Source organism: Phlebotomus papatasi, chromosome 2 (genome assembly GCF_024763615.1).
Source record: "Phlebotomus papatasi isolate M1 chromosome 2, Ppap_2.1, whole genome shotgun sequence".
In the NCBI taxonomy this organism is placed as follows: domain Eukaryota; kingdom Metazoa; phylum Arthropoda; class Insecta; order Diptera; family Psychodidae; genus Phlebotomus; species Phlebotomus papatasi.
In genome coordinates this window covers 30,761,179-30,786,906 of record NC_077223.1, presented here as the reverse complement: position 1 = coordinate 30,786,906, position 25,728 = coordinate 30,761,179, and the positions used below count along the sequence as shown (strand labels likewise).

Genomic DNA, 25,728 nt, shown 5'->3' with positions numbered 1-25,728 from the left:
GTTAGTTCAGTTAGAAAGGGACAGATAATCCTAACCGGCTTATGTAGGTGAGATTCTTAACGTGAGCTAACTCGGAGTGCATGCAAATTCGATTTAGAGCTGAAGTTGGGAGACGCCATTCAGTTATCTTGAATCAAATTCGTGAAATTATACAAATTTTGTATTTAAACCAAAATATCAAGGATTTGGATGAACTGACAGAAAAGTGTTATATGGGTGAAATGTAGACCAGAATGTTCTCTATAATTTTTCCATAGAACATGATCTCATCGATTACTCAGAAGCCAAGATAATCGAGGTTTTTTGTTTCTTAACTCGTTTTTTCATCCATCAGAGTGCCCCAAGTAGTCATTTGTTGAACTTCAACTATATCAAAGAATTGTTGTATTCTGTGGGACTTTCCATTTAAAACCCTATTTTAAGTGTCTTGGTGGAGTAGAGGCAGTCAAATTGGCATCTGAGTGATTTCAAAGCGTTATTATGGGAAAAATCAATTTTTTCACACTTAAACGGCAAAATCTGAGTGATAGCGTAGTCTGAGCGGAAAATGATGTATGGACGAAATGTAGAGACAAATGTCCTCTACAATTATGTCGAAGTAATCATCAAAATCGGTTCAGCGACAGTCGAGATAATTGAGGTTATGTGATATTGAAATTCGTTTTTTGACTGTGGCGCCCCTGGTGTTGGTCCCACGAAGTTCAAATGTTCTAGAAAGTTGTAGCATTTGGTGAGATCTTTCGTTTAAGCCCTCATTCATCAAAATCGGTCACATAGAACCGGAGATATGATTTTTTGAATGTTGTGAACTTTGACCCCTCATATCTCCGGTTCTATTAAAACCACAGCGCACATACGCACCATTTTGGAAACGTCCTAGACTGGACTACAACATATTAAAATTTCATTAACTTGCACAATGCCGTTTTTGAGAAAAGTGACTTTGAATTTCGATGAATTTTGACGCTATCACAGCGCCACCTGTGGTGACTTTTTGAACTTCCATCTGAAAGTGCTCATCGAGACGAAACCAAAAAGGTAAAATTTAGGTCGCTATGTTAATTAGAACCGGAGATAGAGGCCGGTCAATGTTCGAACTTTGACCTCTTATAGATCGGGTCAGGGGTTATGGATCGACTTAAGGTTTTTTTTGTTTGATAGGTATAATCAACGGCTACAACATACTAAATTTTCAGCCCGATGCACAATGGAATTTTTGAGTTATTTAACTTTTAAGATTTAAAAATTTTCTTTTTAATAATAGCGCCCCTAGCGGTGGTTTTATGAACTTGCGATGTTAGAAGAGGAAGTGGCATTTCACGAGAGCTTTCCAAAAAGCCCTCATTTTTTAAATTCTGACAATTAGAACCGGAGTTATGGCCATTTTAAGAAAATTTTTTTGGACCCTTATAGCTCGGGTCAGGGGGGTCGGGGGACCTTAAGTTTGGTATTGATGGAAAGCTCTAAGGCCCAGCTATAACATACTAAAATTTGAGCCCGCTCGATGCCATAGGGCCGGAGCTATTGAGAAAACAAAAAAAGGGGGGTCTTCAAAATGGCGGAAGGAGGGGTGGGGGGTGGGGGGTCAATGCACCATGTTGCAATTTTCATACGATATTTAACCTTTGCCGAAAACCGCAAGTCGATATCTTTTTTAGTTTAGGAGCTATTAAGCTCCAAAGAGCGGCCGGACGGCCGGCCGGCCGGCCGGCCGGGAACGTAACTTAGCCCCCCATATATTCGTGATCAGGAAGTGGCGAAACACATTTTGGCCAAGTTTGAGCGCGATCGGAGGACATGAAATTTTGTTAGGATTATAGTAGGTGAGATTGTTAAGAATCTCACCTAATAGCGTCTTGAGGTGTTCGTATCATTAAAATTAATTTTAAGTTTGTTTTGCGGCTCCTTTCTTTTCAAAAATGATTTTTTTTTTAGGGTTTTTCTATATTTTTTTGTATTTTTGGTGTGTTTTTATAGGTTGTCTAGGCTAATTTTCGACCATGTACAAAAGTTTTTTTTTGTTTTCGAAAATAACGGGTTTTCAAAGGCTAATCTTAAAAAGGCTTTTGACAACGTACATTTCACAATAGATTAGTGCAAATGCAAATCAAGAAAGCTTAGATTAACCAGAAAGGCCTTGAAATTTGTAATGAGTCTGACTGAGTCAACTGATTTATAAACTGATCATTGATTTTATTCGAAATTAACCGATTCAAATCTCTTGCAATTGCAAACCGGTGGAGATAAAAAATAATGGCTCAATAAAAAGGCTTAGAAAATTGTTAGAAATTGTGAATAAGGGCCTTAACAGACATGAGGATTATCCGAGAGACGGCTTAGCGTAATTAGAAATAATGGTCAAAGTGCATTTCCATCATTTTCCACTAAGTCGTCTCTCGGCTTAAGTCGTAAGTGTGTCTATGGCATAAGATGCTTTAATCCTTGAACTCAAATTGAGTCGTTTTTAATTCTGGAAGTTGATAGATCACGAGTTCGAGCGTACCGCAAATTTAGGATGCTCTGCAACTTTTTAATTTAAATTTTTGATGCCGGCACGTGTAGAAGACTTTTAGACACTCATTGGATCAACTAGTAGAGTCTTCTCTACGATGCAAATGTCCCGGGTTTGAATTCCGTTAAGGTCACCAGGAATTTTTCTTGCGTTAAAGGTGTTTGAACTGCATCCCAGTGATCTTCACTGCACTTAATTTCACGATGTAACTTTAGGATCAATCCATAATTAAAGTTTCAGAAAATTTCACGTGCATTGAAAACCTACTTTCATTATTCTCATTAGTCAAGTGCACTAGTAGACCATAAAAAAGGGACAGATAATCCTAACCGGCTTATGTAGGTGAGATTCTTAACGTGAGCTAACTCGGAGTGCATGCAAATTCGATTTGATGCTGAAGTAGGGAGACGCCATTCAGTTATCTTGAACCAAATTCGTGAAATTATACAAGTTTTGTATTTGAACCAAAATGTCAAGGATTTGGATGAACTGACAGAAAAGTGATATATGGGTGAAATGTAGACCGGAATGTTCTCTATAATTTTGCCGTAGAACTTGAACTCATCGATTACTCAGAAGCCAAGATAATCGAAGTTTTGTTTCTTAACTTGTTTTTTCATCCAGAGTGCCCCAAGTGTTCATTTGTTGAACTTCAACTAAATCAAAGAATTGTTGTATTTTGCGGGACTTTCCATTTAAACCCCTATTTTAAGTGTCTTGGTGGAGTAGAGGCAGTCAAATTGGCATCTGAGTGATTTCAAAGCGTTATTATGGGAAAAATCAATTTTTTCACACTTAAACGGCAAAATCGGAGTGATAGCGTAGTCTGAGCGGAAAATGATGTATGGACGAAATGTAGAGACAAATGTGCTCTACAATTATGTTGAAGTAATCATCAAAATCGGTTCAGCGACAGTCGAGATAATTGAGGTTATGTGATATTGAAATTGGTTTTTTGACTGTGGCGCCCCTGGTGTTGGTCCCACGAAGTTCAAATGTTCTAGAAAGTTGTAGCATTTGGTGAGATCTTTCGTTTAAGCCCTCATTCATCAAAATCGGTCACATAGAACCGGAGATATGATTTTTTGAATTTCGTGAACTTTGACCCCTCATATCTCCGGTTCTATTGAAACCACAGCGCGCATACGCACCATTTTGGAAACTTCCTAGACTGGACTACAACATACTAAAATTTCATTAACTTGCACAATGCCGTTTTTGAGAAAAGTGACTTTGAATTTCGATGAATTTTGACGCTATCACAGCGCCACCTGTGATGACTTTTTGAACTTCCATCTGAAAGTGCTCATCGAGACGAAACCAAAAAGGTAAAATTTAGGTCGCTATGTTAATTAGAACCGGAGATAGAGGCCGGTCAATGTTCGAACTTTGACCTCTTATAGATCGGGTCAGGGGTTATGGATCGACTTAAGGTTTTTTTTGTTTGATAGGTATAATCAACGGCTACAACATACTAAATTTTCAGCCCGATGCACAATGGAATTTTTGAGTTATTTAACTTTTAAGATTTAAAAATTTTCTTTTTAAAAAAAGCGCCCCTAGCGGTGGTTTTATGAACTTGCGATGTTAGAAGGGGAAGTGGCATTTCACGAGAGCTTTCCAAAAAGCCCTCACTTTTTAAATTCTGACAATTAGAACCGGAGTTATGGCCATTTTAAGAAATTTTTTTTGGACCCTTATAGCTCGGGTCAGGGGGGTCGGGGGACCTTAAGTTTGGTATTGATGGAAAGCTCTAAGGCCCAGCTATAACATACTAAAATTTGAGTCCGCTGAATGCCATAGGGGCGGAGCTATTGAGAAAACAAAAAAAGGGGGGTCTTCAAAATGGCGGAAGGAGGGGTGGGGGGTGGGGGGTCTATGCACCAAGTTGCAATTTTCACCCGATATATAACCTTTGCCGAAAACCGCAAGTCGATATCTTTTTTAGTTTAGGAGCTATTAAGCTCCAAAGAGCGGCCGGCCGGCCGGCCGGCCGGCCGGGAACGTAAATTAGCCACATATATATTCGTGATCAGGAAGTGCTGAAACACATTTTGGCCAAATTTGAGGTCGATCGGACGACATGAAATTTTGTTAGGATTATAGTAGGTGAGATTGTTAAGAATCTCACCTAAATCAAGTTTTTTTGGGTGACTTCATTATCGGGCAGTATTAGGTGAGATTCTTAACAATCTCACCTACTATAATCCTAACAAAATTTCATGTCCTCCGATCGCGCTCAAACTTGGCCAAAATGTGTTTCGCCACTTCCTGATCACGAATATATGGGGGGCTAAGTTACGTTCCCGGCCGGCCGGCCGGCCGTCCGGCCGGCCGGCCGTCCGGCCGCTCTTTGGAGCTTAATAGCTCCTAAACTAAAAGAGATATCGACTTGCGGTTTTCGGCAAAGGTTAAATATCGTATGAAAATTGCAACATGGTGCATTTACCCCCCACCCCCCACCCCTCCTTCCGCCATTTTGAAGACCCCCCTTTTTTTGTTTTCTCAATAGCTCCGGCCCTATGGCATCGAGCGGGCTCAAATTTTAGTATGTTATAGCTGGGCCTTAGAGCTTTCCATCAATACCAAACTTAAGGTCCCCCGACCCCCCTGACCCGAGCTATAAGGGTCCAAAAAAATTTTCTTAAAATGGCCATAACTCCGGTTCTAATTGTCAGAATTTAAAAAATGAGGGCTTTTTGGAAAGCTCTCGTGAAATGCCACTTCCTCTTCTAACATCGCAAGTTCATAAAACCACCGCTAGGGGCGCTATTATTAAAAAGAAAATTTTTAAATCTTAAAAGTTAAATAACTCAAAAATTCTTTATGCAATCGGGCTGAAATTTTAGTATGTTGTAGCCGTTGATTATACCTATCAAACAAAAAAAAACCTTAAGTCGATCCATAACCCCTGACCCGAGCTATAAGGGGTCAAAGTTCGAACATTGACCGGCCTCTATCTCCGGTTCTAATTAACATATCGACATAAATTTTACCTTTTTGGTTTCGTCTCGATGAGCACTTTCAGATGGAAGTTCAAAAAGTCACTACAGGTGGCGCTGTGATAGCGTCAAAATTCATCGAAATTCAAAGTCACTTTTCTCAAAAACGGCATTGTGCAAGTTAATGAAATTTTAGTATGTTGTAGTCCAGTCTAGGACGTTTCCAAAATGGTGCGTATGTGCGCTGTGGTTAAAACAGAACCGGAGATATGAGGGGTCAAAGTTCACAAAATTTAAAAAATCATATCTCCGGTTCTATGTGACCGATTTTGATGAATGAGGGCTTAAACGAAAGATCTCACCAAATACTACAACTTTCTAAAATATTTGAACTTCGTGGGACCAACACCAGGGGCGCCACAGTCGAAAAACCAATTTCAATATCACATAACCTCAATTATCTCGACTGTCGCTGAACCGATTTTGATGATTACTTCGACATAATTGTAGAGCACATTTGTCTCTACATTTCGTCCATACATCATTTTCCGCTCAGACTACGCTATCACTCAGATTTTGCCGTTTAAGTGTGAAAAAATTGATTTTTCCCATAATAACGCTTTGAAATCACTCAGATGTCAATTTGACTGCCTCTACTCCACCAAGACACTTAAAATAGGGGTTTAAATGGAAAGTCCCACAAAAGACAACAATTCTTTGATATAGTTGAAGTTCAACAAATGACTACTTGGGGCACTCTGGATGAAAAAACGAGTTAAGAAACAAAAAACCTCGCTTATCTTGGCTTCTGAGTAATCGATGAGATCATGTTCTATGGGAAAATTATAGAGAACATTCTGGTCTACATTTCACCCATATATTACTTTTGTGCCAGTTCATCCAAATCCTTGATATTTTGGTTTAAATACAAAATTTGTATAATTTCACGAATTTGATTCAAGATAACTGAATGGCGTCTCCCAACTTCAGCTCCAAATCGAATTTGCATGCACTCCGAGTTAGCTCACGTTAAGAATCTCACCTACATAAGCCGGTTAGGATTATCTATCCTTTTTATCTTTGCCAAAGTCTCTTCAATTGTATGCAAGTTACAGTAGAACCCCGCTAAGGCCATCGCTCTAGTCCACAATTTATCGACCGTTGATTTCAAAACACTGATTTTAAGTTCCCATCTGACCAAGTAAGCGTGGATTATAGCCTCAATTAAACCCTATCTTTCATACCTTACTTTTAAGAAGCTCCCATACAAAATACCCCTTACTAAATATATGTGAAGGACACTGTTTTGCGTTCATGGTGGTGAAGAGCGGAACTGCGAAAATTATGTTGCCGGCCTTGTTGCTCAGCTGTCAGTGACAAGATGGAATATTTTCCAATAATTTTATTTGTTTTTAAAATTCTCGCAAAGATTCTCAGTGTTCTCAGTGATTTTAGTGGTTTTTATTTAATAATAATAAATGTGCGTGGGTGCGTTTTGTCTAGAGAAAAGTGTCGTGGTAACTATAAACAAATTTTCTATGTTAAAATACGTGTTTTTATTTCTTTTCGGACGTCTTTTTTAGTAGACAATTTTTTTCACAATAGTTTTTGCTTTTCTAAAGTGTTAAATCGTTCATCCTGGTTAAATAAAACATATCCCTATCTTTGTAGCTATAAAATTCGAAGGTGAAATTCAATGAAAGATTCAGTCCTTAATTTGTACCTACCACTCGGATCTTGCCTATGAGGGTTCAAATAGTGCCTGAAGCTGGGTGTTAATTAATGGCTCAACGCTGGGTCCCCCTTACCCTGTGTCAGATGGGAGGTTATGTTTTTTAGTAAGCGACATGCAATGTTGTCATAATTATTTTAATATTTTTGGCAATCTTTATTGAGTAGTTGTAATAATTACGATCCATAATGAAGAGAGCGAGGACAAGTACCACAATCGCAAAGAAAGTGGAAGCTGTCGAGCAATTTCAATACTAAAAGTCGTTGATCATTTTAAAAAATGACATGGACTAGTGCGACCCAAATGTCAAATCTGGAACCAAATATGGCCTACAGCGAGGATCTACTGCAGAGGTGTGCAAGAACCGTTGAAACCGAATAAACGTCAAAATAAGCTTGCTCAGGTAGCGTTTTGACCATTGACGAACAAGCTTTATTTGACGTTTTTTTTCGGTTTCAAACGGTACTTGCACACCTCTGCTCTACTGCATCACACACATTGAGTCTGGGATTGGACTCAAGTGAAGTCTCAGATCGGGACATTTTCTGGTGGCAAAGGAGGAATCATCTAACCTGCAAATGTTTATTTCTGTCTTCACTGACCGGATACTCGTGATGTGATATTGTACTCGTACGTACAATATCACAAAATACTAATAAAAAGCATTCTGAGATTGCCTGAATCTCAGATATCAGTTTAACTCTACTTATCTCTGCTAATAAAATCAATTGCGGAACTCAAATGAGAAACGCTACTAGGTTAATGATTTTAATAGATAGAGGACTCAAGTACTATACTCTTGTTAGGTGGATTTAGGTTTCATCCTAATCCATTTAAAGAAGGAAGAAAATCTCACAAAAACGTGAAACTTACCTATCTCGTCGAGAAATTACTTATTATCACCTTTATGTAGAACAATGACGAATTTTACTATGTCATTGGTTGTTTTTAACTCTTTGATTTTTCAATATTCTCAACGTGCAAGACGTCTAATATGCTGGACAGATCTACGGCTTAAGCTGATAGACGGCTTAACGTAATTATAATCAAAATAACAATTAAGCTCATTGGACTGCTTTTCCGTCAGTGTTCCACTAAGCCATCTCTCGGCTAAAATAGTAAGTCTGTCTAGGGCATAAGGCGAACTATGACACTGTGTGAAATAATCTATGGTACTTATTAATTTTTTGTATATTTAATGAAAATTCACTACATTTTTTAAGCATTACAAATTTCTTTCAATGCTGATACGGTTATCGATCCAACCACCAAGTCCATAGGCCGCCATTCAAGGCTGGATCAGCATTTGGGTCGCCAGGAAGATTCCAGGGGGCAAGGCAGTTGCTTGGAAGTAATCTACTCTCTTCTTCATGTATTTCATTCTAAGGGGGTATAATGTTAGCTAAATTGTTCAATTCACAAGGATCTTCTTCCAAGTTAAAGAGACACGGAGCTTTGAGAGGTTCACAGGGTATCAATTTCGGGTTTCTTCTTTCGCAATTGATTTTAGTTTTTCCTCTCAAGGTATCTAACTCATTTGGTTTCAAAATTCTTGTTGAATAAGGATTGACAGCTTGCCAAACATCACTGTTCATCACTAATTGCGAGTAGTAGAAGCTTTCAGGGCTGTCTTCTTTAACCATATCTCCAAACCAAGAGTCATATGTACCATTTGAAGTAGTTCCATTGACGTACTTCCATTCATCTTGGTAGTATGAAGAATATCCATCAATTGGATCAATGTTATGCAAAATTTCTCTGCGAATTGGAGTTTTGTTTAAAGAAAGAGTGGACCAAATGTTGTTTCCATCACGCTTTTCGTATTTGTGGCTTGAAACACCAGCCAATTCGGTAAATGTAGAAAACCAGTCAGTAACGTGTATCAAGTGGTCAGATACATAATGTCGTTGCTTCAACAAGGGACTCCAAACGAGGGCTGTTCCTCGAAGGCCTCCTTCCCATGGGCTGTCTTTCTGCTGCAATTAAACAAAATTTATTGTAGAGCGTTATTAACGACTCTCTTGATTGAGTTTAGCTGACGTTTAAGAGATTACGGCGTATATACGAATATGTTGTTATAAAGCAAACAGATACCCTACGAAACAACATAGCTTAGAGGTGTTATCATAGATCTTCCTATCACTTATGCTTTATGACTTATACCATTAAGTTTCTAATCTGTTTGATTAAAACTCATTCGTGGAACGTTACGGTGTGTTGACTATTTGGGCATTTTCCATCGTTAGAGTTTGAGTACCTCCCATTGTTCATAAATTCGCACATGACACAAAGAATAGTCAACGTCGTACACCTTTCTAACGGTAGTTAGGAATCTCTTATTAAAGTCGAGGTCATATAATACAGGCTCTGCACTACGGGACGAAAAGGCTGATATTTTCTACTCTTTTGAAGTATTGCACAAGGACTTCTTCGTTGAGGGCTGTGTCCTGTGACCTTGGTTACTTTTAATCAGATTGGGGCGGAGACGGATGCTCAGGGAACGTGAAGGCTTGCTCACCTCCTTCGTAATCAAATCTCTGGTCGTATCATGGTGCCAAGTCCGTCTTATCAAGGAGTCAATCGCTTTGGTATAAAGAGCACTTGTTTGCCTACCCAAGAATTTTTGAACGGATGGATGGATCAAATTTTATACTTTGAATGCACTGCACATGAATCATAATAGAACACGTTAATTTGATCCATCCTTTGCAAAAGGGTCAAATTTGGATTAATTTGATACTTTTATTTATACTAGTGCACTTCAAATATTTGAGGGTATTAGTGTTATGATTTTTTTCATAGAAATTCGATATCGAATAAAGAAAACTCATCTTGGAAACATCGCGTCGTAGAGAATAAAATTGTGAGGTTTACGAAAGGTTTCCTGCGATAATGCTCGACATTTTATCACAATATCAAACTTACTCCTTTCAATGGATAGTTAGATGCATGATTGAAGAATCCTCCAAAAGTTCGACCACCATTATCTGAGCAGAACATGATAATCGTGTTTTCTAGCATTTTCTTCTCTTCCAAGGCTCTGATAATCGTTCCAACCGATCGATCTAGAGCCCTAACCATTGCGGCATATGATTTTCTTATTGGGTCTTGAATATGCTCCATTTTCTGAAGGTCTTCAGGGATCGTTTGTAGGGGATCAGATGGGTTTGCCGTATGGGGAGAGGCTTGGGAAACGAAAAGAAACATTGGTCCTTCCGAAGGATTATGACCCAAAATCATCTTTGATGCTTCATCAGCTATAACGTCTGGTAAATATTCCCCAACTCTATCTCTGTAGACAGTTTCATTGCGCCAGAAGTCAAAACCAATTGCATAGGACCCAAAGTCAGCTTCAAAGGTTCCGTCGAAGTAGTCAAGGTATCCATTGAGGAAACCGACGTAAGAGTCAAATCCTCTTTGGGTGGGAATGTGTGCTTTTCTTGCATTTCCAAGGTGCCACTTTCCTACGAGATGAGTCCTATATCCTGCCTCTTTGAGATATTGTGGGAGAATCTTTTCGTTTAATGGAAGACCCCGGGGTTCATCTGCCCAAAGAACATAGTGCTGCATTCCAGTATGAATTGGATATTTACCAGTCAACAAGGCGGATCTTGTAGGTGTACACATTGCAGATGTATAATATCGATTGAATATAACTCCCTGGTAGCCCAATGCATCAAGATTTGGAGTCATTATTTGGTTGTTACCTCTGAGGCTAAGATCGTAAGATCCCTGAGTGAATTGATAAAATTGTTGAAAGATTGCATCGATTTCAATATTTTAACACTTACAAGATCATCGCCAAGGATCACCACAATATTAGGTTTTTCTTGCACATTTGATACCTTTTTGCACTTAATATTTCTCAAATTTAATATCAAGAGAATAACTACAAATAGTAAAGAAATTTTCACCATTATGAGTTCCGTAGATGAGTTTTCGTCTGAAGAGGCAATGACTTTCTGAAAATGTACGCGGAAAAGTAGCAATTTTATAGACTAACCAGAATCACAAAATGAAACCGATAAAGAATGAATTATTCTTGAAGTTATTAGACGGTAATATTCGTCTTTATGTTTTTATATAACCTTTCATTGATCTGAAATTTTTGATTAGATAAATTACGGATTATATTCGCTGCACAATTGAATTATAATCAGCTTTGTTATTGCTCGCACTCTCGAAAGAAGGCAATGCATACATATAGTTGTTCATTCATTTGACCTATTGAAATTTTCATGTGGTAAGATCGGGGTTCAAATCTGTTTTGCAAATTTGATGGTTTCCGCAAAGTGAAGTTATGTTGCTCTGTCCATCCGGTTGTCATCGTAGAATTTGATTTTTCCTTTACATCTATGTAGGGGAAGTGCTTATAATTTTGGACAGTCTGCTTATAAGCATCGAAGTTTCAAGTTTGAAGTGCGATATTTTCTATACTAATTGACATTTCTTGTTACTCTCTTTTCAGAAGGGTTGTTTAGAAACTTAGCAAGCTATTTATCGTCTTATTTTTATTAAAATTAGTTTTAATACGTTTAAAAATGAATTGATAAGTAGAGGTGACCTTGGCTCTTATTTTGGACAACTTGTTTATTAATTTGTCCAACTTGACTGTAAATTTGGACAGCTAATCCGCCTCAATAGGATGCCCATTGTTCTTCATTTGATGAACCAATCTTACCAAGTCCTCTTCCTGTTCATGTAAGGGAAACGTAGAATGTCACAGAAGCCCGGAAACTTTCCATATCATTCATTAAAGTGAGTTGACTTCGATACTCCAAGTACGTGCGGATTCACTCATTCCCTGACCTTTCCGGGAACCTTTCAAGGCATTTCTCGCTACATCTCTTTTGTAGAGATGATGCTCCTTTGTTTCTCCAGGCATTTGTCCAACCTAGTCATCACAAAAGCTAAAACTTTACGAAATTTCGTGAGAAAAACACCTGTCCAAAATAAGAATCATCACCTCACTGGTGAATGTCTTAAAAAATTTCCCATTTTTCACACGAAAAATATAATTCACAAGGCAAATCTCACTTCAGGTCAAATGTACAAATCATCAGTAACGTGAATCAACACAATATTCAATGAATATTCAATAATATCACTCAAAAACAGCGAACAAACTTTGTTAGTACTTCACCAAAACTAAATAAGACTGAAGTAAGCCACGAAGTTCTGTCATATTTCTCGTAAGCAATTGCTCACACTGAATTTTCAACAAAGCAATTTCAACTCAAATCATATTCAAAATTCAACGTATTTAGTGTCAAAATCTTCCAAAAAGAACAAATATTTAGATAGAATTCATTTTTCATCAAATATTGGAATAAAAATCCATCATTTTAATCAATTTATTTTTAGTGTCCAATTTTACCCTCAAAGTGTCCAAATTTAGAAACTGTCCAAAATTATGAGCACTTACCCTATATTCCCTTCTAAAAGTATGTCTTATTATTTTCTGTAGTTTTTCCATAACCCGTTTTGCGTTTTTAGTTTTAATGAAAGTTTTTTTTTTTACTTTTGCTGTTTTTTTGGAGGTTGTTTTTAGGCTGACTTTCTGACCATATACGAAAATATCCTTAGAGTAATGGGCTTTTGGGATAGAATCACATTGACAGTTAAATGCTTACCGTATTTCGTTAATTTACGCATTTTTATTGCAATTCTTACCCAAGTTCTCGATTACCGTATTACTTTATCTCATACTCGGTGGCACTAACTAAGAGAAAATAAAATTTGAATTTGATGAATTTTCGTTTTATTTCTTCAATTTTTTTTATATTATTTTCATCTAGTGCCACCGAGTATGAGATAAGGTAATACGGTAATTGAGAATTTGTGTAAGAATTGCAATGAAAATGCGTAAATTAACGAAATACGGTGAGACTGCGGCGGGCATTTTATTGTCAATGTGATTCTGCCCTTAACCCTTAAGGACGAGACACTTTTTACGGACTGAAAATCAACAATAAAAATTGTACTGGGAAACATAATCAATGATAAGTCTTACATCTAACCTTGGAAAGTCCAACAGAGTCTGATTTGGTGAATTTTATGCTTCTATGAACGATAGGGACAAAAATAGCCCAAAAATCTAAATAATTTTTCTTAAAATACCAATGAATAATATTTTTCGTTTTTAATGAAAAATATTACGTATGAGTATTGTAGTTTTTATTGCCAAAAGGGTTTTGCTTAAAAAAAATTGGAAGTATTAAAAATAAATAAAATCAATTATGAATTTGAGAATTTAGAAATTCGCCATTTTTGAGCTTAAATATTCACTACATAGCAAATAGCTAGAGACTTGCAAAAAGTATTCTAGATTCCTTCAACCTTCTACTATACAATTATGTACAGACATAAGAAAAAATAACTTTGGGTAGTCAGAACAAATTATTTTCTTTATGGGACACCGGTGTTCCAATCGTTCTTAAAGGGTTAAAGTCTAAGGTTAAAAAGGTTTTGACAACGTATAACGTATATTTCACAATAGATTAGGGCAAATCAGAAAAGCTTAGATTAACTGGAAAGGCTTTGAAATCTGTAATGAGTTTGAAGACGTTTCAATTAGTTTATTAACCGATTATTGGTTTTCTCCGATATTAATCGATTCAAAATGGTTACACATGCAAACAGGGCAAACAGGTGAACATAAAATATGGAACAATAAAAAGCTTAAAAACTGTTAGAAATTGTGAGTCAGCAGATGCTTTAATCGTTTAATTCAAATTGAGTCGTTCTTAAATCTGGAAGTTGATAGATCACGAGTTCGAGCGTACCGCAAAGTTGAGATGCTCTGCTACCTCTTAACTACATTTTTTAATGCCGACATGTGTGAAGAGTTCCAAAAATTTATTTTTCCGTAATGAGATCCACACTTTTCACCAAGTATTTGGTTCATTAACTGATTTAACAGAGGAATTTCCACCCAATTTTATTTCCTTAAACTATAACTGTAAGTTACAAACTTTACTAAAATCAGCCTCAGAATTTCTCAATCAGCAAGATCTTGACTAAATTTCATTTCCCTGAATATTCAGTGAATAATAAATAATGTCACGCTACAACAACCGCCTTCAGCTATTTAATTTTTCAAACACTTGTAATTTCTATACTCACAGAGCACTAAATGCTAACTGACTTCAATTCAGCTGAAAACATATGTATTTTCAGCAGAATTCTGCTAACTGTACCCGTTTAAGGATATGGGACACCGATGTCTCAATAATAGAAACTAATTTTTCAGACTATTTTTTATTTATTTATTTAGTTATTTTTTGGTTTTTGGAACACCGGTGTCCTACTTGTCTTTAAAGGATTAAAACGAGACTCACGAGACCGTGCCATTTCCATATATTTGGTTAGCACCTTTTGCTCGAGAGCTGCTGACCGGTCAGCATATTTTTGCTGATCGATTTAGTAAAAATATGCTAAAAATGTTGCTTTTTTAAAGGGACAGATAATCCTAACCGGCTTATGTAGGTGAGATTCTTAACGTGAGCTAACTCGGAGTGCATGCAAATTCGATTTAGAGCTGAAGTTGGGAGACGCCATTCAGTTATCTTGAATAAAATTCGTGAAATTATACAAATTTTGTATTTAAACCAAAATATTAAGGATTTGGATGAACTGGCACAAAAGTGATATATGGGTGAAATGTAGACCAGAATGTTCTCTATAATTTTCCTATAGAACATGATCTCATCGATTACTCAGAAGCCAAGAGTTTTGTTCCTTAACTCGTTTTTTCATCCAGAGTTCCCCAAGTGTTCATTTGTTGAACTTCAACTAAATCAAAGAATTGTTGTATTTTGCGGGACTTTCCATTTAAACCCCTATTTTAAGTGTCTTGGTGGAGTAGAGGCAGTCAAATTGGCATCTGAGTGATTTCAAAGCGTTATTATTGGAAAAATCAATTTTTTCACACTTAAACGGCAAAATCGGAGTGATAGCGTAGTCTGAGCGGAAAATGATGTATGGACGAAATGTAGAGACAAATGTGCTCTACAATTATGTTGAAGTAATCATCAAAATCGGTTCAGCTACAATCGAGATAATTGAGGTTATGTGATATTGAAATTGGTTTTTCGACTGTGGCGCCCCTGGTGTTGGTCCCACGAAGTTCAAATATTCTAGAAAGTTGTAGCATTTGGTGAGATCTTTCGTTTAAGCCCTCATTCATCAAAATCGGTCACATAGAACCGGAGATATGATTTTTTGAATTTCGTGAACTTTGACCCCTCATATCTCCGGTTCTATTGAAACCACAGCGCACATACGCACCATTTTGGAAACGTCCTAGACTGGACTACAACATATTAAAATTTAATTAACTTGCACAATGCCGTTTTTGAGAAAAGTGACTTTGAATTTCGATGAATTTTGACGCTATCACAGCGCCACCTGTGGTGACTTTTTGAACTTCCATCTGAAAGTGCTCATCGAGACGAAACCAAAAAGGTAAAATTTAGGTCGCTATGTTAATTAGAACCGGAGATAGAGGCCGGTCAATGTTCGAACTTTGACCCCTTATAGCTCGGGTCAGGGGTTATGGATCGACTTAAGGTTTTTTTTGTTTGATAGGTATAATCAACGGCTACAACATACTAAATTTTCAGCCCGATGCACAATGGAATTTTTGAGTTATTTAACTTTTAAAATTTAAAAATTTTCTTTTTAAAAAAAGCGCCCCTAGGGGTGGTTTTATGAACTTGCGATGTTAGAAGGAGAAGTGGCATTTCACGAGAGCTTTCCAAAAAGCCCTCACTTTTTAAATTCTGACAATTAGAACCGGAGTTATGGCCATTTTAAGAAATTTTTTTTGGACCCTTATAGCTCGGGTCAGGGGGGTCGGGGGACCTTAAGTTTGGTATTGATGGAAAGCTCTAAGGCCCAGCTATAACATACTAAAATTTGAGTCCGCTGAATGCCATAGGGGCGGAGCTATTGAGAAAACAAAAAAAGGGGGGTCTTCAAAATGGCGGAAGGAGGGGTGGGGGGTGGGGGGTCTATGCACCAAGTTGCAATTTTCACCCGATATATAACCTTTGCCGAAAACCGCAAGTCGATATCTTTTTTAGTTTAGGAGCTATTAAGCTCCAAAGAGCGGCCGGCCGGCCGGCCGGCCGGGAACGTAACTTAGCCACATATATATTCGGAATCAGGAAGTGGCGAAACACATTTTGGCCAAATTTGAGGTCGATCGGACGACATGAAATTTTGTTAGGATTATAGTAGGTGAGATTGTTAAGAATCTCACCTAATAACTGTGCTCGCTGGGTAGTAACTGCGATAAGGGCTTTCGGTGGAGACAAAGCACAAGTGTGGTCTTTGAAGAATTGTTTAAGTATTATTATATGGAATTTTTTTATAGCGGAGAATAACCGATGAGTATCGGGGAATAAAGCAGTTTAGAAAAAAAAATGTTCAAGCTTTTGAGTCAAGCTTATAAATGATCATATCTTGATAGGAATATAGCACCGGTATGAGTTCCTTCATTGAGATTATTGGTTCCTTGCTCATAGGCAAAATATTAAAAATGTTTCTAGCGTAGAATGATTGATTTCCTAATTAATTAGAATAGAAGAAATGCTTAGGAATCTAAAGATAAATATTTCTTTAGGGCAGTTTTTTTCTGGATAGGTACTAGTTCCAAGAAAGAAAATTCTTATACTCTGTATAACTTGGGATAGTGATATTCACAGCGTAAACTTAACTCTTTCGTCTCCTTTGGGACACTGGATACCAATGGAAACAACAATTTGTTTTAGACTATCTATAATCGATAAAAATGCGATTCTTCTGTATAATTACAAACTATAAGGATGTCCAAATCTAGGATATTTTTTGCAGGATCCCAATTAACTCCTGAGCTAAGATATTTTTGGTCAAAAATCGCGAATTTTCGATTTTCTGCTTCTTTGCAGATATTGCGACTCTTTTGATATTTCTGGACCAGAATAAAGAAAAATCTCTCGGTGCCAATAAGTATGATAACTAACAATTACAGATTACATAAATTCAAAAAACATTTTTTTCTTAAATTTTCAAAAAAAACTTGTTCAAACTTTATGGGTACTCTCATCCGCAAAAATCTAGAGGTCAAATGTAAGGTTATCCCGCCAATGCCCGCCATTTGCTTTTTGACACCAACCTTGTAAGAAAATTCCAAGCGGGAGCGACATTTTTGCCAATATGGCCGATAATTTTGACATTTGGCAGCGAGGGAGATTACTTTCATGGAAGTTTTTCCTATTCTTCCTGATTTTGGTGAATTCTGATTGTCCAGGAAGTGTCGTTTATGCTTTTGAAAAAGCTTAATGTGTCTACAATAACATCGTGTTGAAAGAAATGTGTTTTAAAGTGTTATTGTGTGAAATATTTTGAGGAATCGGTTGGCAATCAGGAGCTGGGTGTCCTTTTCAGCACTTCCTGGACATCCCACAAGATACTGAGGGGCAATTCACGAAATTAACCAGTCAAAATTTTGACTGGTTACTGCATGTTTTCTGTGAACCGAATTTCGCCAACCCGGTAAAAGGTGCGTCTCCTCGCTAAAAATGGAGGGTGTACAAGGTTTTGGGTCTGTACCTGCTGGAATTTCTGGGTGTACCCAGACAATTTCACCCGCCAGCTCGAGACCGGCGGGTACGATTTTTTTTACCAAAATCTTACGAAAAAGTTATTTATTTGCATTATTTCATTTAAGTAAGGATACCCAGACACAACAATAATAAGAAAATATTGGATTATAAAATTTTATAAACGTTAAATATAAAAAAACTGAAAAATAGGTTTTGGGAAAGTTCAGTGATTAAAAGAATTACTATTTAGGGATTTTATAGGTCTTATATTGTTTATTTTTAAATTTGACATACAATATTTCACCAAGCTAAGACTTCTACAATGATATAAAAAAAAATTGTGATATCAAATTGACCTTTTCAAGACCACCACGTGTCAATAAATACACGCATCAAATATATTATATTTGCAACGTTTGAAGTACCATTTACCACGTTTAAGTACAAAATGAATAAAATTTTTATTATCAGAATAAATACAATTTTTCTGATGCTACTCCTGACTCTCGAGAGGTAATTGGTCTCTACAAACTTACAACATTTATCATAATTCTTAGAAAATATATGTGACGACATCTTTAATACCCAAATAATTTTTTAACATTCTAATATTTAAAGTTTAAATTGTATTTAGAATTTAAAACAAACTCAACGTTATTTTGGAAAAATGGATTAAAACATAAACATTTATATTTGCACTAAACCAATATTGCTTCATTTATTTTATTTAATATGAAGGATATGAAGCAATATAAGTAACACCATTCAATCTTCAACAAACTACACCAAAATATAAATTATATTGGTATTTGAATTAGAATTAGATTAGAATTCTTCTTCAAGTTCTTAAAATATTATAACGACTCCCAATTTTAAATACACGCCAAATTACCTGCCAATTGCGTTTTGCCTACTTTTCGGCGAATAAAGACAGACTGAAAAATACATTAATTAGGGTTATTTCACTTTTCGCCACACCAAATGTGTCTCCGCCATATTCGCCATCCAGTCAATTTTGACTGGTTATTTCGTGAATTGCCCCTCTGGTCAATAATTCTTCTTGTTTTAGTGATCAACATTGTAAAGGAGTCACTTGACACGCAAAAATAATTCACAAAATTGATATTATTGGCTTTTGGAAAATTGAAGTTTGTCTCTTTTTCGTTCTTTTGGGGACGAGAGTACCCATGAGTTTTCCAATTTCCTAGAGGCGGAAAAAATTCTTTCTCTACAAAAGTATCATATTTGACCACTAAGACTTACAATAATGTGAGTTTTACTGAAATTCGTTCGCTGGATATGTTGTGGTCCGGAAAGAGTTAACACCCAAGGCGGTGAACCTGCTCTACCACAGTGCTCTGTATGCGTTCTGATACACACAGTACCGCTTTATATTGTTGTGACGAATTTTATGCATCACAACTCGGTTTTCGAATATTCTTTGATACTCTCGGACCGTGATTCTGTTCCAAACATTGAAGCCCTCATGTAAGCTGTAACTTTGAGAAACTTGGAAAAACACTGGAAATCTTTTAATAAAATCGAAAACAAATAAGCAAGCGGCGACTTTATGACAATGACGTTGCGGAATCCTTTGTTTATTTTTGTCAATTTTTATCCCGCATACTTTGTGACAAATTTTACCCCGGGAGTGATCATTTTTGATAAAAGTATTTTTGGAGAGTGAACTCTTTAGAAAAGAAAAGTAATGTATTACCTTCTATTGGTTTCTTCCATGGAACCTGAAATATAATTCGAAAAGCGACTAAGGGAGGACTGCAAACATTCTTGTCTGAGTCCAATAGTCTCCAAAAGCTTTCCTCAAAGTCAAGATCAATCCACTAAAAAGACTAAAAACAAGTGAAATTGCTCCAATTGCCAGAGAAAAACAATCTTCGAGAAAAAGAAAAGACTTGTGAGATAATATTCAAGACTTGTTTACTCTCGTCATTCATTCTGTCAGCCCCCAATTTCACAGCATCCCGAATCCCTTGCAGTAGCTGATGGCCTTGAGCAGGAGTCGCTTGAGCTTCTCCTTGGTTGCATACTCGGGCAGCAGGAGGACATTGAAGCACGTGTGACTGGTCGGTAATCTATCACTGTCCGGTCCATTTCTCGCAATCACCATCTTCAGCCTACTCAGGCCACCCACGGGCACTCGATCGGATCCCGTGGTGAACTCCAGCAGTTGCCTCTGAGCCTCCACCGGAAGGGCATGGACAATTTCCCAGAAATTCCGAATAACCTGCGATTCAGCTGTGTATCCACCATCGTAATCTGTAGCAGCCTGCAATTCCTCAAAATCAAATTCTTTGCTCCCACACACCAACAATTCCACTTCTTCGGGACGAAACAGCAACGCCAGCGGAGATTCATCCGTCACCATCCGAAAACCCTTCCGGAAGGCACTGAATTGCCGCTCAATGGCCCCATTGAGAAGATAATCTGTATAGAGATCGACAAATTCTTTCTTTGTCTCCTGAGTCACGGGAATATCGCGTCCATTGGGTTTCAATTCATGCCTCAGCACATTTCCAAAGACATCTTGGTAATTGATCTCGAATGTCTGCATGTATACCGCCTCCATGTCCGATTCATCATCCTCCAGCATCGCCTTAAGGCTCCGGAAGAGCTTCTGCAAAAGGCACAAAGTGGCTCAGTTGCGAAGGAGGAAGGGAATATTTTTGGATGTAGAGGAAGGAAGCTGATAGGGTTACTCACGGGATTCCAATCCTCGAGATCGGGAAATGAACCACGGATGCCCAGGAGTTTCCGGTAGACCACCTTGGGAAAGTTCACAGCCAGAATGATATTGTTGTATATTGCTAGTCCTAAAACAATCCCTATCAGTGTGAATTGGGCTTCATTTTCAAAGGATGTCGAATTGAACCTGCAACAAACATCAAAATCAAGATAATTTAACAGAAGACGAAAAACATTGATCTTAACAAGTTTTCAGGAAAACAAAATTGCAAAGTCATTAAGAAGATAGTTATTTTACGAAGAAGCAACTTTTGAACTCGATCTCGACGAAAGATTCGCTAATTCTTCCGATCATTACCCAAATCTCATGATCATAGGAGAGGATAGAAGTCAACACAGCTTTGAAAACCGATAATTTAGCCGAACGACTAAGCTCGGCCTTCCTCATCAACGCTTCTACTAAGCTTCTTCATTACTGCAGAAGTCTGACCAATGCATGACGAGAGTTCAACGTTCATCCCACTTAGATCAAATTCTCTCAGATAGTAATCTTAAATTGCCAATTAACCTAAGAACAGACTCAGCATCGGCCTGAAAGAATAGCTCAGAGCCATAGATGAAGAGCGACACAATAAAAAACCTAGTAAGCAACAGTCGTTTGTCTGCGTTGATAATATTCTCATACCGCTGCAGGGAATTTAGGAAAAACAAGTCAGGTCCTCTTTTGGTACTACAGCCCAGGTCATCAACCGACAAAGTCAACGAAGGAGAGACAAAGTACATGACAACCGGTCTTGCTGCGCTAGGATATCATCAGAAATCAGAACCTTATGTTTGATTCGTGGAACTTTGAGGTCGATAAAAGTTTCAAATACCTTGAATCCACGATACTCGATCATCAATTTTCTCTTCCTGAAATGTTGGTGAAATGGGGGTCATACTCAATAAGTCCACGCAGCTCCTAGCTTATGCTGACGATATTGACATTATGGGGCGCAATCCCAGAGCTGTACAAGAGGCCTTCATCCAGATTGAGCATGCGACACGAAATCTGGGGCTACAGATAAATGAAGGCAAAACGAAGTACATGGTGGCCTTGTCAGCAGCAACTCCGGCAACATCTACGGAGAGCATCGGTCAAACAGGGTTCCCGATGGGGGACTACAACTATGAAGTTGTCAACTTCTTCGTGTACCTTGGGTCAACAATCACAACCGACAACAACATCTCAACAGAAGTACGGGCACGGCTGCTGAAAGCCAACAAGGCCTATTTCAGTCTATTAAGAGTTTTCCGGTTCAGAAACTTAAGCATAAAGACTAAGCTACTGCTGTATAGGACTATGATTCTGCCAGTCCTCATGTATTCGTCTGAGACGTGGGTCCTCAGCATACAGAATTGCGAACTCTTGGCTGCGTTTGAGAGGAGGATTCTACGACGGATTTTTGGCCCCATATGTGAGGAGGGACGATTCCGGAGCCTATACAACCATGAGGTGTATGAGCGTAACCGAGAGGCAACTGTCGTCAAGCAAATACGCCTCAATAGGCTCCGGTGGGCTGGTCATCTGGTTCGCAAGGATGAGGACGACCCAGCCTGGAAAGTCTTTAGGGGCGGACTCTATGGTTCGAGGAGACGAGGGCGACCCAGCCTCCGATGGACCGACGGCGTGGACCAGGACGCCAGCTCATTAGGGGTGCGGAACTGGAGAACAGTGGCGTACAACAGGCTCGAGGGGCGACGGGTCCTGAGTCAGGCCAAAACCAGTAATTGGTTGTAGCGCCGGATAAAGAAGAAAGAAGATTTGAAGAAGAACAGTCCAGTGCTATGTTCCCTCCGAAATCCTAAATACAATCCACTAAATGATTGGAAAACCTTAGACAGCGCAGATAGAAAGGATATTGGACGTTAATCCGAACCAGTGGAGAGCAGTTGTTTAAGGAAGGATGCCGGAATACTATCCAGGATATTCGAACCAAGTCTAGAGAATGCATATAACATTTTCAACGCAGTAAAAAGGAAAGATCATCAAAAAAAGAGAAGTTCTCAGAATTAAAAATTGAGAACAGTTGACAGCGCCATCTGTGGGAGAAAACACTGCTCTCATGCGGATGAAATTATTGCCCCTGATAGATTTTACTTACCACAAAAGTAATTTCTGAAAAAGAATGAGAAGCTAAAGTAGATTTACTCACCACATAGTATTTGTATCGTCTTGATTGATAAACATGCCATAATCTGGATTAAATATCTGCTCCACGATGAGCTGGAAGAACTCCTTAGACACTCCACCTTCGTCAATTCCTTGTTCCCCCATAAATTCCACCACCAGCTGTTTCTTGAGATCCTTGGGATTCTCCATTGTGATCATTTCCAGTTCAATCAAAGCGTCATCTATCAAATGCTCTCGCCTCACCTTCAGCTTCAAATAGGGATTGGGTGTCTGTCCAGAGAGATGCGTTGTGAACAGATTAATCCGCCGTTCACTGTACATCCGAATGCGACTGTCATAGTACAGTGCTAGAGTCTTTGTGGCCGGTGTAAGGATGAACGAGTAGAGCATGAAGCAGAATTTTCTGTTCATATTCTTCTCGTCCATATGCATATTTTTGTAGTTGAGATAGTCATAGTCCATTTCAATGGTGTCACTCAATGATTCATTGTAGAACTCAGACAGAGGCAAAAATGGTCTTCTCGAGTCAACCGGCTGCACACCCAATTCCTGTGCCAGCGGATCAGCCTTTGCTGTCGATGTGAATTTGACATCGTCAAAACTCCAACGAGCCGTAGCCTCGAGATCTTCATCTCCACTCACACCAGTCGGTGCATCCTCTTCTCTCAACTGCACAGGATCCACTTCGCCTGCCAAGATGTCAGCATAGTACACTATCTTCATCACTTTCGTGGCATTGACAATCGCCTCATTGTCCTGCACGGGAATCATCGTTGGAATCACCTGCAGCGTGATGATCTGCTGAAGAGATTCCAGCAGAGGTCGCAAAATAGGCGTACAATTACGTGCCCAGATCCATGCAAGGCGTGCCTGAGCCCACGTTGGAAGATTCGCAGCAGCGCTGCACATTCGCGTCAGAGCTCCTTCGAGGAACTCCGCAGGCGCTAAAAGGAAATGACATGGCTTTAACCCTTTAAGGACGATTGGATCACCCGTGACCCAAAAATGAATTTGAGAGAGTCTACTGTATGTTATAGCTGGGCCTTATAGCTCTCGATCAATACCAAACTTAAGGTCCCCGACCCCCATGACCCGAGCTATAAGGGTCCAAAAAAATTCTTAAAATGGCCATAACTCCGGTTCTAATTGTCAGAATTTAAAAAGTGAGGGCGTTTTGGAAAGCTCTCGTGGAATGCCACTTCCCCTTCTAACATCGTAAGTTCATAAAATCACCGCTAGGGGCGCTATTTTTAAAAAGAAGATTTTTCAATTTTCTAAGTTAGATAACTCAAAAATTCCTTTGTGCATCGAGCTGAAATTTTAGTATGTTGTAGCCGATTATACCTATCAAACGAAAAAAAATACTTAAGTCGATCGATAACCCCTGACCCGAGCTATAAGGGGTCAAAGTTCGAAAATTGACCGGCCTCTATCTCCGGTTCTAATTAACATTTTGAGCTAAATTTTGGGTTTTTGGTTTCGTCTCGATGGGAACTTTCATATGGTTCAAAATTCACCACAGGTGGCGCTGCGATACTGTCAAAATTCATCAAAATCCAAAGTCATTTTTCTCAAAAACACCATTGAGCAAGTTAATCAAATTTTAGAGTGTTGTAGCCTAGTCTATGATGTTTCCAAAAAGCGGTATAGGTTCGCTATGCTTACAATAGAACCGGAGATATGATGGAACAAATTTCACGAAGTTCAAAACGCCATATCTCCAGTTCTATTTGACCGATTTTGAAGTGTGGGAGCGCAAAGTAAAGGTCTCGTAGACAACTACAACTTTCTAGAACATCTGAATTTTGTAGGACCAACGCTAGGGGCGCCACAGTCGAAAAACCAATTTTCATGTTATATAAATTCAATTATCTCAACTGTCGCTGAACCGATCTTGATGATTACTTCGACATAATTGTGGAAGACATTTATATCTATACAGTCACTCCCGGGATTATGCACATTTTCGGGATCGAAAAAACGCGCGAAATGGCATTATGCATCGAGAAAATTTGCATACCCGCAGGGGCTTTCTTTTGAATAAATCTGCCGTAGAATGAATTTCGCGTGGAGTAGAAGTAGTTCAAACAAAAAGATTCAACTGTTTAATAGAAATGCATTAACAAACAGTATGTTTTGGCGAGAGTTCTTCAATAAATTGTTGAATACACTCGACTCTTCTTTATCCGGCACTTCGTTATCCGGGTGACAGCTGCCAAACGCTGGCGGTTGATGTATTCAAAGTATTTTTTAACGAAATATGCAGTTTGTCCTGAGTGAATTAATAAGTTATTTTCATTTTATCAAAGTTTTTGACACACAATCGTGCTACAAAATGAAACATAAACACACCACAAAGAAAATTCTGTTGTTTTTCGACAGAAAACAATTTCCCACAGCAGAAAATATAAAAAAACGTTGACCATATTCAAAAATTCCAAATGGCATTTTGTTCCCACGTCAGCCGGATAACGAAGAGTCGAGTGTATTTAAAAAAATTACCCTAATAAAAAAATTAAAGTTTTATTCTGAAAAGTAGCAAATGTTTTCAAATTTCCCGCGTCGCAAAATAGTATACATTTTGGCGTATTTCAAAAATGATTTCATAAATTGACTCCCAAAAGTAGGCAAACTTGCATAATTGTATGTGCATAATTCCGTCAGGTGCATAATCCCGACTTAATGCCGGGACTGAGGGTATTTCGTCTAAACATAATTTTTTGCTCAGACTACGCTATTTCTCCAATTCTTCCGTTTAAGTGTGAAAAAAATTGATTTTTCCCATAATAACGCTTTGAAACCACTCAGATGCCAATTTGACTACTTCTTCTCGACCAAGACCGTTAAAATAGGGTTTTAACTCTTTCCGGACCGCAGAATATGCTGCAAGCCAATTTCACAATTTTTAATCAAAAATATCTAAGCTCAAGAATTAATTGAGGTCCTACAAAAAATATCTTACATTTGCACATCCTTATAGTTTGTAATCATCCACAAGAATCGGATTTTTATCAACTCTGAATAATTAAAAAACATTGTTTTTCATAAAAAATGCATATGCTTCTTTGGGTACTACA

The 25,728-nt window shown here is 38.1% G+C and overlaps 3 protein-coding genes across 4 annotated transcripts in view; 1 reads left to right on the top strand and 2 right to left on the bottom strand.

Annotated features, from left to right (window-relative positions):
• LOC129803435 (uncharacterized) overlaps positions 1 to 25,728 on the top strand; it is a 124,289-nt gene that overhangs the window by 95,976 nt on the left and 2,585 nt on the right. The gene's annotated exons all lie outside the window — the stretch shown is intronic.
• LOC129803446 (arylsulfatase B-like) lies at positions 8,370 to 10,912 on the bottom strand. The gene is made up of 2 exons (XM_055850023.1): positions 10,112 to 10,912; positions 8,370 to 9,162 (listed from the first exon to the last, which is right to left on the bottom strand). The coding sequence occupies exons 1-2, from the start codon at positions 10,877 to 10,879 to the stop codon at positions 8,569 to 8,571; spliced, it is 1,362 nt and encodes a 453-aa protein (XP_055705998.1). The 5' UTR covers positions 10,880 to 10,912; the 3' UTR covers positions 8,370 to 8,568.
• The window catches only part of LOC129803438 (ubiquitin-protein ligase E3A), a 14,297-nt gene continuing 8,265 nt past the window's right edge, over positions 19,697 to 25,728 (bottom strand). For both annotated transcript variants that reach the window (XM_055850010.1, XM_055850011.1), the window contains 3 exons: positions 22,674 to 23,595; positions 20,497 to 20,665; positions 19,697 to 20,410 (listed from right to left, as the gene is read on the bottom strand). In XM_055850010.1, coding sequence (XP_055705985.1) covers positions 19,748 to 20,410; positions 20,497 to 20,665; positions 22,674 to 23,595 — 1,754 coding nt within the window. In that variant the 3' untranslated portion in view covers positions 19,697 to 19,747. The remainder of the gene's footprint in view (positions 20,411 to 20,496; positions 20,666 to 22,673; positions 23,596 to 25,728) is intronic.

Coding starts and splice junctions, on each gene's coding strand:
- LOC129803446 (XM_055850023.1), bottom strand. CDS start 10,879: ATGACTCCAAATCTTGATGCATTGGGCTACCAGGGAGTTATATTCAAT. Junction 9,163..10,111: donor CTAACTATCCATTGAAAGGA/GTAAGTTTGATA, acceptor GTTTAATTGCAG/CAGAAAGACAGCCCATGGGA.